General features: G+C 37.4%; 1 protein-coding gene across 1 annotated transcript in view; it reads left to right on the forward strand.

The window, feature by feature from the left end:
- Window positions 1-13,995, forward strand: part of pias1b (protein inhibitor of activated STAT, 1b) — a 40,265-nt gene extending 26,270 nt beyond the window's left edge. The window contains exons 5-14 of the mRNA XM_061917148.1: window positions 4,809-4,899; window positions 4,989-5,123; window positions 5,236-5,341; window positions 8,638-8,711; window positions 8,791-8,951; window positions 9,030-9,163; window positions 9,284-9,461; window positions 9,536-9,675; window positions 12,170-12,207; window positions 12,281-13,995. Of these exons, the coding sequence (XP_061773132.1) occupies window positions 4,809-4,899; window positions 4,989-5,123; window positions 5,236-5,341; window positions 8,638-8,711; window positions 8,791-8,951; window positions 9,030-9,163; window positions 9,284-9,461; window positions 9,536-9,675; window positions 12,170-12,207; window positions 12,281-12,613 (1,390 nt within the window). The 3' untranslated portion in view covers window positions 12,614-13,995. The remainder of the gene's footprint in view (window positions 1-4,808; window positions 4,900-4,988; window positions 5,124-5,235; window positions 5,342-8,637; window positions 8,712-8,790; window positions 8,952-9,029; window positions 9,164-9,283; window positions 9,462-9,535; window positions 9,676-12,169; window positions 12,208-12,280) is intronic.
- The last annotated feature ends 4,938 nt before the right edge of the window (window positions 13,996-18,933 follow it).

An 18,933-nucleotide genomic window follows, 5' to 3' on the forward strand; every position in this document is an offset into this window, starting at 1 on the left:
ACCTCAACCCCATAGAAAATCTGTGGAGGGAGTTGAAAGTCTGTGTTGCTCGGCGACAGGCCCAAAACATCACTGCTCTCGAGAAGATCTGCATAGAGGAATGGGTCAAAATACCAGCTACTATGTGTGCAAACCTGGGAAAGACCTATAGTAATCGTTTGACCTCTGTTATTGCCAACAAAGGTTATTTTACAAAGTATTGAGTTGAATTTTTGTTATTGACCAAATACTTATTTTCCACCTTAATTTACAAATAAATTCTTTGAAATTCCTACAATGTGAATTCCTGGATTTTTTTTTTCACATTCCGTCTCTCACAGTTGAAGTGTACCTATGATGAAAATTACAGACCTCTGTCATCATTTTAAGTGGGAGTACTTGCACAATCGGTGGCTGACTAAATACATTTTTGCCCCACTGTATGTATGTATGTATATATATATATATATATATATATATATATATATATATATATATATATAATTAGGGCTGCAACTAACAATTAATTTGATAATCGATTAATCTGTTGATTATTACTTCGATTAATAATCTGATAAAAGAGACAAACTATATTTCTATCCTTTCCAATACTTTATTTATAAAACAGCATACTGGCACCATGTCCTTTCGACTTGCCAAATAAAATAAGGCAAGTGTTACAAAAATGATATTTTTTTTATAAAGTGCACCATTGTCCTGCACAATAGCAATAATTTTGCTTAGGGGAATTTCAAACCTGGCTATTACCTATTCCAACCATCCTGCAATGTTGGATGCTGAATGTCTTTCCTCTCCTGGCATGGCCGTAAGGCAGATTGACTTCATGTTCCATTCGTCTCCAATGTAGTGGCATGTATTGCCAAAGTAGGCTACACTTGTCCACACATCAGCAGTGAGAGCAATTTTGCTCCGGGTGGCTTTTATGTCAGTCTACACAGCATGGAATGTCTGCTCGTACTTCCTCTCCATCAATCCTGATGATTGAGGGAACCCCTCATGAAACAGTTCTGTAGAGATGAAGTAGTCTTGTGATTTTTCCCACGCCTACATATTGCGCTCTACCACGGTATCGAGCACTATTCTCTGGATAATCCAATCAAGACATATATATATATATATATATATATATATATATATATATATATATATACAGTGCCCTCCATAATTATTGGCACCCCTGGTTGAGATGTGTTAAAAGCCTTAAAATAAATTCAGTGTTTATTGCAGAAGAATACTGTCACACTGAAAATTGTAGGAAAATGTAGCCTTCAACTCAAATGAATTGTAAGAAAATAAAAAAATCCCTGACTAAAAAATAATTATTTTTCATTAAATCACCTGTTCCACAATTATTGGCACCCTTAACAATTCCCAGGAAATAAATATAATTGAAGCATTTCTGTCATTTCTACAGTAGTTTACAAAGTTTACCAGAGTACGTAGGAACATTTAATTAGTAATTCATCACTTCCTGTTTCCCTGGGGTATAAATATGACGTGACACCGAGGCCATTTCTCTTATCCACTCTTAAACATGGGAAAGACAAAGGAACACAGCATACAAGTGAGGCAGATGTGCGTCGACCTTCACAGGTCAGGCAGAGGCTACAAGAAGATTGCCACTCAACTGCAGCTGCCCATATCCACTGTGAGAGGAATAATTAAGAAGTTCAAAACAACTGGAACAGTGGTAAATAAGCCTGGACGAGGACCCAAGTTTATTTTGCCACCACGCACAGTGAGGAGGATGGTAAGAGAAATCAAAAGATCTCCAAAGCTCACTGTTACAGAATTACAACAAATGGTAGCATCCTGGGGTCACAAAGTCTCCAAATCAACCATCAGGCGCTGTCTACACGCCAACAAGCTGTTTGGGAGGCATGCACGGAGAAAACCTTTCCTCACTCACAATCATAAACGCAAGCGTCTGGAGTTCGCCAAACGGTATTGGGGCTTCAACTGGGACCGTGTGCTTTGGTCAGATGAGACCAAGATTGAGCTTTTTGGCAACAAACACTCTAAGTGGGTCTGGCGTACCACGAAAGATGCGCATGCTGAAAAGCACCTCATACCCACTGTGAAGTATGGGGGTGGGTCAGTGATGCTGTGGGGCTGTTTCACTTCCAAAGGCCCTGGGAACCTTGTTAGGGTGCATGGCATCATGAATGCTTTGAAATACCAGGACATTTTAAATCAAAATCTGTTGCCCTCTGCCCGAAAGCTGAAGCTGGGTCGTCACTGGGTCTTTCAGCAAGACAATGACCCTAAACATATGGCCAAATCTACACAGAAATGGTTCACCAGACACAAAATCAAGCTCCTCCCATGGCCATCTCAGTCCCCTGACCTCAACCCCATTGAGAACCTGTGGGGTGAGCTGAAAAGGAGAGTACAGAGGAGAGGACCCAGGTCTCTGGATGATTTAGAGAGATTCTGCAAAGAGGAATGGCTGAAAATCCCTCTTTCTGTCTTTGCCCATCTTGTGAAACATTATAGGAGAAGATTAGGTGCTGTTTTGTTGGCAAAAGGGGGTTGTACAAAATATTAACACCAGGGGTGCTAATAATTGTGACACACATTATTTGATGTCAAATAATTATTTCTTTATGTGAGATTTTTTCCCCACTGAATAAATGCACTTGTATTGAAGGTTGGATTTTTCTCTTTTTTTCCATTAAGGTCCCATATTATTTAGAAAAAAAATAAAATAATTGGAAGCTAAAAAACACATCTCAACCAGGGGTGCCAATAATTATGGAGGGCACTGTATATATATATATATAATTTGTTTAAAATTAATATTCTCGGAGAAAGTTAAAATAAAAATATATTCTTAGTATCAAAAATAAAACTATAAGAACAGTTTTCATTATATTATACACAACAAGTGGATTAAGTTGTGCCTTTAAGACTGCATTTGAAATGTGCAACCTCATATTCAAAACCAATATGCTTAACAGGAACTTAGCACACAAGTGCTACCACTGTGAACAAGGAATTGGAACTCTTACATTTTACAGAGACTATAATGGTTGCAAATGAAAGTTATCCAAGTAGCATGTGGTTGCATGACTTAAATAACCTGAATAACTTTGCACCACTGCTTTCGCGTGGTTAAGATGAAAGGCTAATTGAACACGACAGCTCGGATAAAGTTGTTCGTTTTCAGCACCTTTTGGCGGTAATTGATGACTTTTCGGGACAAGGAGAACACACCCTGGTTATCATAATGAATAACATGTATTTTACTAACACAACTTTTGCGTTTATGTTCGATAATACGAAAACGTTCCTCAATCTAATGCTGTTCCTGACAGTTGCTGCAGCATCAAACTTGTGCTATTGTGATATGCCAGCTCGACTTTGCAATGTCTGACTACTACTTGAAGTGTTCCCACACCTTTGACAACTTTTTTCGCGCGTTAATTCCCTCGTTTTGCTATGGCTCTTTGCTATGGCACTGCTTTCTGCGGCGTTTACCGTTGTGAGTTATGTCGGCGAAAACGTTTTCTAAACTCAAGCGTATTTAAAAGACTGGTGTTGTGCAGTGCAGGGGTCGTATGATCTGTGACGTAAACACGCTGTGCAACACCTAAACAGTCCGTGCGAAACGTGAGCTTTGACTACTGTTTATTAAACGAGGCAAAACGCCGTAAAAAAAAATAAACAAACATATATTCCTCGAATACATTTTGTAATCGAATTACTCAAGTTTTTCAAGGAATCGTTTTCAGCTCTAGAATCTATATTTATATATATATATATATATATATATATATATATATAGGAATCGTTTCAGCTCTAGAATCTATATATATATATATATATATATATATATATATATATATATATATATATATATATATATATATAGGAATCGTTTCTGCTCTAGAATCTATATATATATATATATATATATATATATATATATATATATATTATATATAGCCTATGATTTTCACACTATTGACAAATAATGCACCAAAAATACGGCCAATGAAAGACTTTGGTTCCCAAAACAGCACTGCTGAAACAGGGTGTTGTGATGACGTAAGCAAGACACGCGCGGTTGTCTGGAGCACAGGCATTATGACTGCGATGCGGATGTACTTATATATCCAAAATATACCAGCAGATAGCGATCTACAAACTGCAAACATTAAGAGGACGGTATTGTTTTTCAAGGAGAGAAATTGTGTGGGACGCCGTTGGCGGAAGGAGCCACCACCTGCGCGCAGCCTCTGTTCGCTTCCCATACCGACAGCCCTAGCTCTTAAAGCCAATCCTTGTCCCAAAGATACGTATCTGACTTGCCGACTGTGTTTGGGACCAACTCTTAAACCGAGTTGTCCATACTCTCTATACACTGTTCTGCACACAATGTGAAGCAAAATTGGTATTCTTGGATTAATTAAGTAATTATATGGACAGCTCATTTTACTATAGAGCATTAGCAAATAGCTAAGCAAACTTTAAGAGGATATTGAAGTATAATTATTTGCTTTAATGCAGTAAAAGACATGATTCTGTCAGACATGCATGCCAACTACATACATGCTAAAACAAGATCAGTTCAGTGTGTCTCATGTTTGCTAATTCTAGTTAAGTCAATAACTAAGCTGTTTATAGTCAAACCTGATTTGTTTATGTACCAATCGGATTGCAGAAGTCCATCAGTTTGTTTGAAACTGTAAGACACATTGTCCAGTGTCTAGTGTCCAGGTTGTTTTACTTTGCACTTTATTTCTTCATGTGCATTTATAGTATTTCAATAGCTTAATTCTGTAACATCTCTACCACCCTTTTAGGTTTTGTTTATCAGAGACTAGCTGTCCACAGGAGGACCATTTCCCTCCAAATCTGAGTGTGAAGGTGAATGGAAAGCCCTGCAATCTCCCTGTGAGTTCAAACATGTCCATCAACAAACTGTGTTTTGTATTTGAGTGTCTCGCCCGTCGCGGAGTTAAAACAGTTTTTTCCCCTTGTAGGGCTATCTTCCTCCCACCAAAAATGGAGTTGAACCAAAAAGACCAAGTCGCCCCATAAACATAACCTCCCTTGTGCGACTGTCCACTACAGTCCCCAACACAATTATTGTGTCATGGACTTCAGAAATTGGAAGGGTAAGAAGAAAGAATTGAACAAAAGGATGAAAATACCTTTTTAAAACAACCTAAGGAAGCAGATGCTTTGAGTCACCTCAGCATGACATTTTGTTCATGTCTCTTTTGTCAGAGTTTTTCCATGGCTGTTTATTTAGTCATGCAACAGTCCTCTGCGGTGTTGTTACAAAGGCTACGAGCCAGAGGAATCAGGAATCCAGACCACTCAAGAGCGCTGAGTAAGTTTAGTTGTTGTAAATAATCTTGAAATTCACTGGATGTGTTTTATTACCACATGATATTATTAATCACTGTATTTTTAATGTATGGTTTGTTTTTTGATGGGGATGTTGCTCGCGATAAACCCGTCTTGTGACCCTGTCTGCTTACATACATTTCATTATGTTTGCAAAGTTGTGCAATAGTGTGTATATAATCACAACTATATATATGTTGTGCAATAATACCATTACACACACATATGTGTGTGCAAGTTAAGTGCAATAGGGCAATGTGCAGTTTAAGTTTACACCAGCACTTTACAAACTTGTGAATTAGCATTTTGTAACGGGCAATGTGCAATTCTCTTCTTGTATAGCTTAACATTTAAGCACTCTTACACTTTCTACTTTATGTTATTATTGTTTTATTGTTGTATATGGCCTTGTTGTCCGGTTGTTTGGTGCTGTCCTGTTCTTATATGTTTGGCATTAATTGCCACAGGGACCAAAGATGGAAATTAGCCACTGGCTACAATTACATTTACACTTGTATGTTCATCAATATTTACTGTCCCTATTTTAAAAATAGTCAAATAGCAAATAGGGAAGAAATGGATTTAGCTAATGAGGATTTTTATAATCTTCATTCACATTTGACAACACTTCTTGGTGTTGATGCACATTTCCCAAAACAGAAATTCAGCTGACAACCCTGTTTGTCTGACTGTCCCCATATCATTCCAGCACTTGCACACGGCAGCTTCTAAAAAAATGTTGTCCTAAAAAAAACTTTTAGCGAGTGATATTTGTCAGTAGCTATGTAAATATTCCTCTCAACTTTTTCCTGGCTGTTAGACACTGCCTTGCCTCCAAACCATACTATTTACACTACCTGTTAATTATTCGTCATCTTCTTCAGGTCATGGTTCAGACTCTAAACAGCCTTTGTGGTCACTCTTCATTCATACTTTAGATGCTTTGGGTGCTTTAGGGATTATTGAACTGATAATCAATACGCCGATACTAAGGTGTGGTGCGCAGCCTGTCCGACTGTCTTGCAATCACAACTCCCCAGTGACTTTTCAAAAAGCACTAGAAAGACGCAATATTAGTACTCAAAGCCAAAATAAAGCTGTGGTATTTAATTAAAGCGATCGCTCTGCAGAGAGCAATTCAGATATAACCATTCAACCATATATAGCCTAATCCAGCGTTCGGCAACCCAAAATGTTGAGACCCATATTGGACCAAAATTATAATTGTCTGGAGTTGCACAAATTAAAAGCCTCATATAAAAGTTTTAAAATGAAGGCAATACATTATGTAAGTGTCTATATTAGCCTACTATCAAAATGGCTGTGTCGCAGGCCGCCACAAATTTTCGTTGACACAAGTGTTGAAATTTAATATTTATTCTACACATTTTTTCAACATTGGAAAACATTAGCAAAATGGAGGCTTCTCAGAGGGTGCAATAACTCCTAGAAGTTACTGGCTTAGCCAGGCAGGGGTATAGGTGTTTGTGTGTCCAAGATAAGAGAAACAGAAGGCTGTCTTTTAATGGATTTATTTCAATCTGGTCAAGCTGTTTAACATATGTTGTGGTTTGGAACCACATGGCACACAAACAACTATCAGAAATGCAGCCAATAATCACTTACAGATAATGTGTCATGAGACATGCCAATATAAATTAATTACACAGAGGACATAAGTAAAGGAAACTAAATTGGCTCAAATATACCTACAAACGAGGCATAATGATGCACTATGAACATACAGCTAGCCTAAATAGCATGTTAGTTTCGATTAGCTTGCTGTCAAATATGCCTGATTAGCACTCCACACAAAGCAATAACATCAACAAAGCTCACCTTTGTGTATTCACGCAAAACATAAAACGTTTGGTGGAAAAAATGAGACAAAGGAGTGGCATCTTTCTGTGGCAGCGTCAAAAAAAGTTAAACATGTAAACAAACGACGGTGAGTTCAAGGACTGCCAAAATGAGTAAGACAACGCAGCAGTCGCCAAATACTCTCATCAGTGAAGCATGTTTAATATAAACAGTGGGATTTCTAACAATTAGGGAGGTTTGTGTCATGTTTGTTTTTCTACAGAAACTCTATTAAAAAAAATATATATACAGTATTTTCCCCCACCTTTTTCTATTTTCATATATTTTTTAAAAAGCTCCAGGAAGCCATTAGGGCGGCACTAAAGAGCCGCGAGAGCCACGGGATGCAGACCCCCGTGATAATCTAACAATTAATGCAAAGCTACATAGTTTGGTCAAAAAAAAAATGTATATAACTTGTTTATGCAAGGTGTCCTTTCCTTCTATTTGTTGTGATCTGGCCGTGTACAAATAATAAAATGTTCAATCAAAAAAAAAAAATTCTATATAAATAAAGTTCACTTCAATACTGCATTACATAACATTTTGTATAAGAAAAAAAATATTGATTGGCTTTTTCATATTTCCTAGATTGATGAAATCAGAGCACATCTTAAAATCACATACAGGAACTGATCTAAGATGATGACAAAAGTAGCAAAACTTTTTCTCAAATATTTATTTTTGTCTCAATCTTCCACCTGAACAAATAAACACCCCGCCTCAAATAAGGCCTTTTTCACCATAGTTAAACAAGAGCAACAGCTGCAATCATAATAGACAGGTGCCTAAAAATTCACACTATCGATTTGTTTCAATTCGGATTGCTGGGGTGAAGAATAAATTTTCGATTGAGAAGCGATTCTCGTTTTAACATGATTCTCAATTCAAACAAATTTTGTATGTATTATTTTGTATAATAGTTATAATTAAACTTTTTCAAAACAAGTAACACGTTATCAAAGCTCCTGCTGGTTGCATGCAGATGGTCTAAAAACTGTTTCTAAAATGTATACTTATTAAAAAATGTTTTTTTCTTCTTTTTTTTTAATCTATTTTTGAAAATTGTGTATCGATTTAGATCGGCATGAATAAGCGTCGCGATTCGGTTGGGAATAGATTTTTTTTGTGCTGCCCTAACTAGAATAGATGTCTTTACTAAATAAAGGGAGTGGTGTTTTTTATCCTTTTGGTAAATTTGGGGGGGGAAAAACAAGTATATCAAATATCAATTTCCAAAATAAGTTTATTGTTGCTGTTATTTGTCGAAGCAGTGTTTTAAAATGCCTCCTCAGTTTAAACCCTTTACCTTAATAAAAGCCTGGTACCCTATGTCGTAGTGTAAATAAACAGCAAATGTAACAGGAAATGCTCTTTGTCTTGCCCACAATTCTGATCATACTCTGTCTTTGTTTGCAGTCAAAGAAAAATTAACAGCTGATCCAGAGAGCGAGATTGCCACCACCAGTCTACGCGTGTCTCTTCTTTGTCCTGTAGGTTTTGCTACAGTAATTACTATTATACTCTATCAAGGAGAAGTACCTAACTTCCTGTTGTTTTTTTTTTGTAAAGCTTGGAAAAATGAGGCTGACAATCGCTTGCCGAGCGTTGACGTGCTCCCACCTCCAGTGCTTTGATGCTACACTTTATATCCAAATGAATGAGAAAAAGCCCACATGGGTGTGTCCAGTATGTGACAAAAAGGCACCCTATGAGCACCTAATTATTGATGGGTTAGCACAATTTGTCATCAGTTGATTTTTTTAAATTGTCAGAGTGCGTGCCGTGAAAATGTATTGCTATTTTTTCAGGTTGTTCATGGAAATCCTGAACAGCTGTACTGACTGTGATGAAATCCAGTTCAAAGAGGATGGAAGCTGGGCGCCCATGAGGTCAAAAAAGGAGGTGCAGGAGGTGTCGGCCTCCTACTACGGCGTCGACAGCGGTACAGAGTTTAAAGTTAAATTACCAATGATTGTCACACACACATTTAAAGTTTTCCCATCCTGTGTGGTCTCCTTTGTTTTGTGTAGACACTTTGTGACTTTGTTGTCTTCATGCGCAGATGTGCCTAAAACGGAGAACCACGAGCAAAAACGAGGGTCGTCCAATGACAACAGTAAGAAAGTGAATGTGATTGACCTGACACTGGACAGCTCTTCCGATGATGAGCTGTACGATAAGCCTCCTCCTAAAAGGTCATGTCCGTCAATGTCACCTATCTCTCCTCCTCCAACCAAGGGGTAAGTCTGCAACACAACAAAACACTTGAGTTTCTCCTTCAAATTTGATGGAATTATTTTTATTTTTGCCACAGAGTACTTAACCTTCACAACCAGGCATCACCGGTGACCAGAACCCCCAGCATGCCCCCAATAGAGACCAGTTATATTCCCCCTCCACCACCACTTATTCAGGACTACCGACACTTTTATCACTCAACTAGTGAGCTGCCAGGTAGGCCTTGCACCAATTTCTTTGCTACACACTAGTTATTTTCTGCCAACACCCTACTTGACTTCAATTTGTTCAGATTTTTTTTTTTTTAATCCATTATAGGATCCAATACAGTGGTATAATATAAATATAATATATATAATAAAAAATGTTTAAAGCTGTAGCAATAAAATTCTTATTATTTTTTTTCCAAACACCCTAAAATGTTAACACAAAAAAATTTATAGAGATGTTTTGTGACATGTTTTCCTTGAACGGCAGTACCATTGTATTTTAAAGTCTCTATTAACTGTGCAGACCATGTTTTAAGTAACATTTGAACATTCTTAACCCTCATACATGTTGGCAGGTGTAAATATTACACAAAATAACACTCCTTTGCCTTAACTTAAAAGGCCATAGGCCTTAGTTAATTCAAAAGTCAGGTTGCAGATTACCTTAACATATTTTTTACTTAACATTCTTATCTGTCACTCAAGTGTAAAAAGATAAGTTATGGACTGGTTTTCCGCAGGGCTTTAAAAAAAACGCACTAAATGGATTTTGAGAAAATTAAGGCCTTAAATGGCTTGAAAAGTATTAAATACGATGGCCAGAGGCTTTAAAAATGTAATACAATTGTAGGACATGGCGGGTAGTCAATACATCTATTCATCAAAAGAAAATTAATTTAAGAACATTGCGGTCATTGATAAATCGTCTGTATGTTTCTTTTCTTTATCTCGGGCTTTCAAACTGGACGCAAGAGGTCTTGTAATGTCGGAAAAGGAGAAAAGCGCTGCCTACATAGTGGACTCTGCTCGACGGTAAATTAAAGGGCTAAGGGGCCCAAACTTTGCCATTCTTTGGTCACCGATGCTAAATTTCCCCCAGGTATCAATAAAGTACTTTCTATTCTATTATATTATATTATATTCTATTCTATAGTATAATAATAATAATAATAATGGATCAGCGCCCCCCGCGACCCCAAAAGGGAATAAGCGGTAGAAAATGGATGGATGGATGGATTAGATTTATATCGCGCTTTTCTATTGTTATATACTCAAAGCGCTCACAGAGAAGTGGGAACCCATCATTCATTCACACCTTAACTCTAACACTGTCATGTTAATGAGGAAGCCGAGCTGGTTTCATGCAGAAATTCTTTATTTCAGTCGCCAGTTTAACACAAATGAGCTAACGTGGCTAACATTAGCACCTCTCATGATACAGGCACCTCACATGACCTACGGTGGCCTAGGATGGACAACCAAGGCAATTCTCACTTAGACCACAACTCTTACTCTCTGACATTCCCAAAGTAAATGAATTAGAGTTCCTTCAGCTACCTGACACTTTATACAAAACTTGCTATATACTGTACCCATTTTAAACAACTGTGGCAGAGGGGTTAGTGCGTCTGCCTCACAATACGAAGGTCCTGAGTGGTCCTGGGTTCAATCCCGGGCTCGGGCTCTTTCTGTGTAGAGTTTGCATGTCTTCCCCGTGACTGCGTGGGTTCCCTCCGGGTACTCCGGCTTCCTCCCACCTCCAAAGCCATGCACCTGGGGATAGGTTGATTGGCAATACTAAATTGGCCCTAGTGTGTGAATGTGAGTGTGAATGTTGTCTGTCTATCTCTGTTGGCCCTGCGATGATGTGGTGACTTGTCCTGGGTGTACCCCGCCTTCCGCCCAATTGTAGCTGGGATAGGCACCAGCGCTCCCCGCGACCCCAAAGGGAATAAGCGGTAGAAAAATGGATGGATGGCATCTAAAGGCCTTATTGGAATTTTTCCAAATATCATTCCATGACATGTCTTTTCCTAAAATGTTGCAATCAGTCATCCATTTCCAAACACATGCATCATTTGCATTCCTAGTATGATGTTCATTTATTGTACCATAAAACCAATTATTTATTTATTTTATTGTATCCTGATTAAAAATGTATACCAGTTTGTGGCTTTTATAAGTCATACTTTTAGAGGATATGCATTTTTACAGCATGTTTTTAAAGAGATACAATGTAAACAATAACTTCTGGGTATTTTATATTGATCAACTAATTCAGAATTTGTTGTTTATTTAGAGGGCTTAAGTGCAGTTAGTTCCTCTTTAATCATTTTGATTGGAGGTACAGTGTGATGATTTACAGACTAAACTTTTAATTGGCTATTGTTTACAGTCAGAACGTGTTACGAATTGAGGTCAAACAGATGTGTTAAAAACTGCTATGACACGAAAAGGGAACATTGGATAAACTCTGCTTTCTCCTACTCCTTTTCGGACATGTTGTAATGAGAAACTGGAATATGTGATGTATTACACAGTAAATATATGTATGTTCAAAGTAAACTAACACCTAAACGAAGTCAACCCCTAATCGCAGGACCAAAACAAATAGACAGACAGACAACTATTCACAGTCACATTTACACACTCGGGCCATATTAGTGTTGCAAATATTTATTATTTATTAAAAATCGTTATACATGCTTTCTTTTTTTCAGATCTAAATTTCTTCTCCTTCCTCCAAGGCGACAATCAGGTACATGAATTATGAGCAGTGTGTAAGTTGAACATCACAATGACTTGTCGTCTTATGTACTTGGCTCCGCTAGCATTACAACATGGTAATGGCTGCCGCGGCGGCCGCATCAGCCTCAGCCTCGGAGGACCCCGACCTACTGCTCAACCGCTTCCTCCCCTATGGCTCCTCCCCCATGCTGCGGGAGGCCACCGGCACCCCCTGCAGCAGCACGCTAGCAGCCACCAACGGAGGCAGCAACAGCGGCAGCACCAGCAGTTTGGTGTCTTCCAGCAGTCTGAGGGATCGGGACAAAGACAGAGAGCGTGACAGAGACAGCAACGCCATCTCGGGACTGTCGAGGTCCTCGGTGGAGGCTGCGGCGGCCATTTACGGCTCCATATCTGACGTCATTTCTCTTGATTAGATTCTGTCCCCCCAAAAAAACTGATGCACAAGGGAGACGTTGAGGAGACGAGAAGATGTTTGTAAATACGGACGCAGGAGATGAAAGAATACAGTACTATGTACAGAGAGGAAAATCTATTTTCAATTTACTTATCGTGTGTATATAAACTTGGGACGCTTCCTGTCCGGTGACTTACTTCAGTTAATATTTTCTGTGAATACTGAAGGTTTTTTCACACCTCTTCATGTGGCCCTTTGATTATATTGTACCTTTTGTACTTGGTTTTTACTCTTTTGTTTTGAAATATTTCACGTCAATGGCATTAGTTAATTATATGTGCACAGAACCCTCATGACACGAGACCTTTAGGAACATGATATTTAGCATCATGGGCATTGTCATAGATGTTCGCAAGGCAAAAGAGGAATCGGAATTGCACAACTGTAAAAAGATGTCTGGACAGCAGAAAGGTCTGGCCGTTGTTGTCATCACTGTAGGGTTTTCGCTTAAGAAATTCATGCTGTGGTCACATTTTTAAGGACTTATTTATGATGTAACTTATGTTGGATGTATACTGTTTTTAAAGAAGCATTCCCTATGCCTCTGAATTGTTGCCACTAGAAATGCAAAGCAGATCCTTCTATTGTCATCACTTTCCTCTTGCTTGCCATTTTAAGTCGGATCAATTCTTCTTAAATAGCATACAATTGAAGCTAAGTATATATAATCAGTATTGTAGGGAGATTATTCCTCTGTGAATAAATGGTTTGGTCCAGTGAGCATCACATGACAAGCTACTGTTTATTTTCTCCTTTTTAAGGTCTTGCTATATTTTGGATCAAGTCGATGTCAGCAAAGATGGAAAAGGTAGTTTGTGGTTAACTTTCAGGTGTAATTGAAATCTCTTAAATAGATGTGACGCATTAGGACATTTAATTTTGCCGCTTGCTTTTTCCATACACACAAACAAAGGGTTCACTTTGTGCGTCCTATTTGTTAAATGGGGTTTTTGCATCAGCCCACGGGACAAATGTGGCATTCTGGATTTTAGTCTAGAAGTCAAAACTATTGAAGTCATCATGGACACCCTTTTTATATATATTTTTTTGACTTAACTCACAATTACTATTATTTATTATCATACATGTTTTCTGCATTTGTTTGATTTGTGGTTATGCATTGCTGTCATTGTATGTGATACTTATTTTGTAATTATATAATGCTATTTAAAAAAAAAATGTCTGTTGCTCGACATGCATTGTAACATTTTCAGTTTTTCCTGTCCGTTTTACCTATCAGATGATGTCAATAACTCAATAGAGGCTTTGAGCATTTTGAACTGCTAAAAGGTCTATCTACTGTGCTGTTTGATATTTATAAGAATTAAACAGTAAAATGTGTCGGTGTTATGGAATTAATTCTAGGGGCATCAATTACAGTGATAGGTATTCAACACATTTCTAAGTTGTTTAAAAATGCATATGCATTTTTTAAAGTGACTATAGGTTCTTCGAGTTGTTTTTGTTTTGAGGGTTTAACAAATCTGCAACATTAAAAAATGTTTTTTATTGTGATTGCCATTAGTGCAGGGGTGTCAAACGTACGGCCCGAGCGCTGGATCCGGCCTGCGAACTGGTTTTATCCAGCCCTCTGGATGAGTTTGCTAAGTATAAAAATGTACCTGAAATGTTTGAATGAAGAAACTGCTGTTCTAAATGTGTCCACTGGATGTTGCAATAGCAATTTGTAGATGATGCTACATATGTACAAAATAAACCACACTGTGTGTACATCAGTCGAGGAAAATGATCAAACTACATAAATAACATCCTGTAATTAGATTTTGATATCATTCTCTTTTCTTGATAAATTGAGAATTACCATCAATGAGTTGACTGATAAACATCACATAAGTTATTCAGAAAATACAAATAAAGATCAAATATTAACTGCAAAAACCCAACAACATGATTTGTACATTTTCAGAATGTGCTTGTTCTATTTCTAAACAAAGAAAACAATCTGAAGTTCTCTTTATTTTTAAGTTATCGTGCCGTGATTTTTACCAGTCCGGCCCCCTTGGGAGTAGATCTTTCTCCGTGTGGCCCCCGAGGTAAAACGAGTTTGACACCCCTGCATTACTGTATACATGTGTGTATATATTTTCTTTAAAATCTCCCTTAATGTGAATATACAGGGTATTATGATTCAAATACAAGTGTAAACCTACACAGCAGTCTTCAGTTGTATCTTAAGTCATTTCACAAAACTGTGATTTGAAAGGGACAACCGGTAGAAAATGGATCAATGTATTGATGATTTAGAGATGCACAGGTCAATTTTCATTAATTCCAATATTTGTGGCTCAGCAGCTGATCTACCAGTATAAAAAAAATACAGACAGGAATGGAATCAATAGTACAGCTGGGATAGGCTCCAGCACGAAAAGGGACAAATGGTAAAAAATAATAATAATAATGAAGTGAGACTATTGCAGAAATGAATGGAGAAGGGATGGACTAAATCAAAGCTAATTAATAATGACCAAAACTCTGAGGGCATTCTTGTCTCGTTCCACTTTTCTTGTTTTGCCTAATAGTTTAAAATTAATATGTGCGACGAATAAGGTTTTACTTTGAAGAATCTACTGTACATTTTTTTTATTTCCTACACATATATATTTAATTTCCATGTCGCCGTATTCTTTTTCCACATGTTCTATGTTTTTAACGTTACAACAATTGTCAACCATAATGTTACATTTGTGTTTAGTATTTATTGGAAAGCTTTTTTTTGTATTTTTTTAACACATTTTTTTTATTGATAGATTGAATCTTTTATTGGTAGATTGCACAGTACAGTACATATTCCGTACAATCGACCACTAAATGGTAAAACCCGAATAAGTTTTTCAATTTGTTTAAGTCGGGGTCCACGTTAATCAATTCATGGTAAACAACAACAAACATACATTAATAATGCACACAAAAGTCAATGCACTTTCAACATCAGCAAAACATGTCAAGGAAAGAAAACCAAAGCAAATACAGATGGAGTATTAATAATAATAATAAAAAATATTTACTTTTAAATATGAAAATAAATACATAAATAATAACTTATGTATTTAAATGTTTTTAACAAGGATATCAATCTAAGGGCTTTTGTACTTTTAATCATTTTCCAAGATTTGGTTGATACTTGGAACCCATTAAGCCAGGGGTCAGGAACCTTTTTGGCTGAGAGAGCCCCATCCAACCATACATTTTCTACCGCTTATTCCCTTTGGGGTCGCAGGGGGCGCTGGTGCCTATCTCAGCTACAATCGGGCGGAAGGCGGTGTACAAGTTGCCAACTCATCACAGGGCCAACACAGATAGACAGACAACATTCACACTCACATTTACACACTAGGGCCAATTTAGTGTTGCCAATCAACCTATCCCCAGCTGCATGTCTTTGGAGGTGGGAGGAAGCCGGAGTACCCGGAGGAAACCCACGCAGTCACGGGGAGAACATGCAAACTCCACACAGATAGATCCCGAGCCTGGGATTGAACCCAGGACGACTCAGGACCTTCGTATTGTGAGGTAGACGCACTAACCACTCTTCCACCGTGCTGCCCGCTGAGAGAGCCATGACAGCCAAATATTTTAAAATGTATTTCCGTGAGAGCCATATAATATTTTTAACACTGAATACAACTGTCAGGTTCAAACACTGATGACATCTATTAAACAGACAAGAAGCAAGGAATTAAACCGAGACTGGATTCAATTTAGCTCAATGAGGAGAAACACGTAGACCTGTACCCTTGTACAGTGTCGTGCCACGCTCTGACAAGAGAATTCTACGCCTCCTCTTTTATTTGGACTTTCCCTGATTACAACAAAAAAAATGTGTGGATCTCTTCTTCTTTTTTAATAACATTGTTATTCTGAAGCTAACCAATAATAAATAAATTACTTTTGACCATTAATGCGACTTCTTGAACAGGTGTGATAGAAACGGATGGATGGATTCAAATGCATGAGAATGTTTTCTATTTTGAACGTTATTTTTAACACTGTGATTACCAGCGGAATTATTCATTACTTATCGTGTTAACCAACGTCAGCTAAGATTTATCTGAGAGCCAGATGCAGTCTTTAAAAGAGCCACATCTAGCTCGAGAGCCATTGGTTCCCAACCCCTGCATTAAGTCAATTAGAAAATGTAGGCCTTACTTGCATTAAACGACATTTATGTAGAAAACATTTTGCCTGGAGCATAATAATGTTGACAAACATTTCTATGTTACAGTCGTTTACAAAAATACCAAATGTGATCTGTTCTCCAGAGAATGGGGACATCTCCACACCCTTGTTCCTCAGCCAGGTGATTCAGAGGGTCATAAAGTCTGCACAAAAAATCATCGGCTGTCCCCTGCCCTCCATGAAGGATTTACACAACTCCCGTTGCCTCAACAGAGCAAAAAACATTACCAAGGACAGCACACACCCTGGCTTCCACCTGTTGGACTTGCTACCATCAGGCAGGCGCTACAGGTGCATCAGAGCCAGAACAAACAGGCTCAGAGACAGCTTCTTTCCCAAAGCTGTCACCATGTGGAAGTCTAACTTATAATAATAATAATTCACCCCTGTACAATATCCTGTCCTAATACCCTACTGTGCAATACTACCCTTTGAGTGCAATACGTCCGACACTGATTGTTATTTATTACTTTGGTACTCTTTTCTTGTTCTGTATATTGTACTGCAGGGGTCACCAACGCGGTGCCCGCGGGCACCAGGTAGCCCGTAAGGACCAGATGAGTAGCCCGCTGGCCTGTTCTAAAAATAGCTCAAATAGCAGCACTTACCAGTGAGCTGCCTCTATTTTTTTAAATTGTATTTATTGACTAGCAAGCTAGAATTTGAAAATCCAATAAATATTTTAAATACTTGGTCTTCACTTGTTTGAATAAATTCATTTCTTTTTTTACTTTGCTTCTTATAACTTTCAGAAAGACAATTTTAGGGAAAAATACAACCTTAAAAATGATTTTAGGAATTTTAATCACATATAACTTTTTAACTTTTAAATTCCTTCCTCTTTTTTCCTGACAGTTTAAATCAATGTTCAAATAATTTAATTTTTTATTGTAAAGAACAATAAATACATTTTAGTTTAATTCTTCATTTTAGCTTCTGTTTTTTGACGAAGAATATTTGTGAAATATTTCTTGAAACTTTTTATGATTAAAAAAAAAAAATATTCTGGCAAATTTAGAAAGTCTTTAGAATAAAATTTAAATCTTATTTCAAAGTCTTTTGAATTCCTTTTAAAATTTTAGTTCTGGAAAATCTAGACGAAATAATGATTTGTCTTTTGTTAGAAATATAGCTTGGTCCAATTTGTTATATATTCTAACAAAATGCAGATTGGATTTTAACCTATTTAAAACATGTCATCAAATTCTAAAATTAATCTTAATCAGGAAAAATTACTAATGATGTTCCATAAATTATTTTTTTATTTTTTTCTAAAAGATTCGAATTAGCTAGTTTTTCTCTTTGCGGTATAGCTCGGTTGGTAGAGCGGCCGTGCCAGCAACTTGAGGGTTGCAGGTTCGATCCCCGCTTCCGCATTCCTAGTCAATGCCGTTGTGTCCTTAGGCAAGACACTTTACCCACCTGCTCCCAGTGCCACCCACACTGGTTTAATTGTAACTTGGATATTGGGTTTCACTATGTAAAGCGCTTTGAGTCACTTGAGGAAAAAGCGCTATATAAATATAATTCACTTCACTTCACTTCTTTTTTTCGGTTGAATTTTGAATTTTAAAGAGTCGAAATTGAAGATAAATTATGTTTCAAAAATTAATTTTAATTTTTTCCTGTTTTCTCCTCTTTTAAACCTTTCGTATAAGTGTTGCTTTCATCATTTATTAGGTTTAACTCGGTTGGTAGAGTGGCCATGCCAGAGACTTGAGGGTTGCAGGTTCGATTCCCGCTTCCGCCATCCTAGTCACTTCCGTTGTGTCCTTGGGCAAGACACTTTACCCACCTGCTTCCAGTGCCACCCACGCTGGTTTGAATGTAACTAGATATTGGGTATCACTATGTAAAGTGCTTTGAGTCACTAGAGAAAAAGCGGTATATAAATACAATTCACTCCTTTTGATTGTTTCCTGATGGGGTTAAAAGACTTAAACTTCCAGTATTTTATTGTCATTCAAATTTGAACGTTACAGTACAAATAAGAACAACATTTTGTTGCATTAGTTCATGGTAGTGCAGGATAAAAAATAAGATGCAGATATAGAAGACAGTACAGATAAATATATTGCACTT

The sequence above is a fragment of the Nerophis ophidion genome, linkage group LG12 (genome assembly GCF_033978795.1).
Source record: "Nerophis ophidion isolate RoL-2023_Sa linkage group LG12, RoL_Noph_v1.0, whole genome shotgun sequence".
Lineage (NCBI taxonomy): Eukaryota > Metazoa > Chordata > Actinopteri > Syngnathiformes > Syngnathidae > Nerophis > Nerophis ophidion.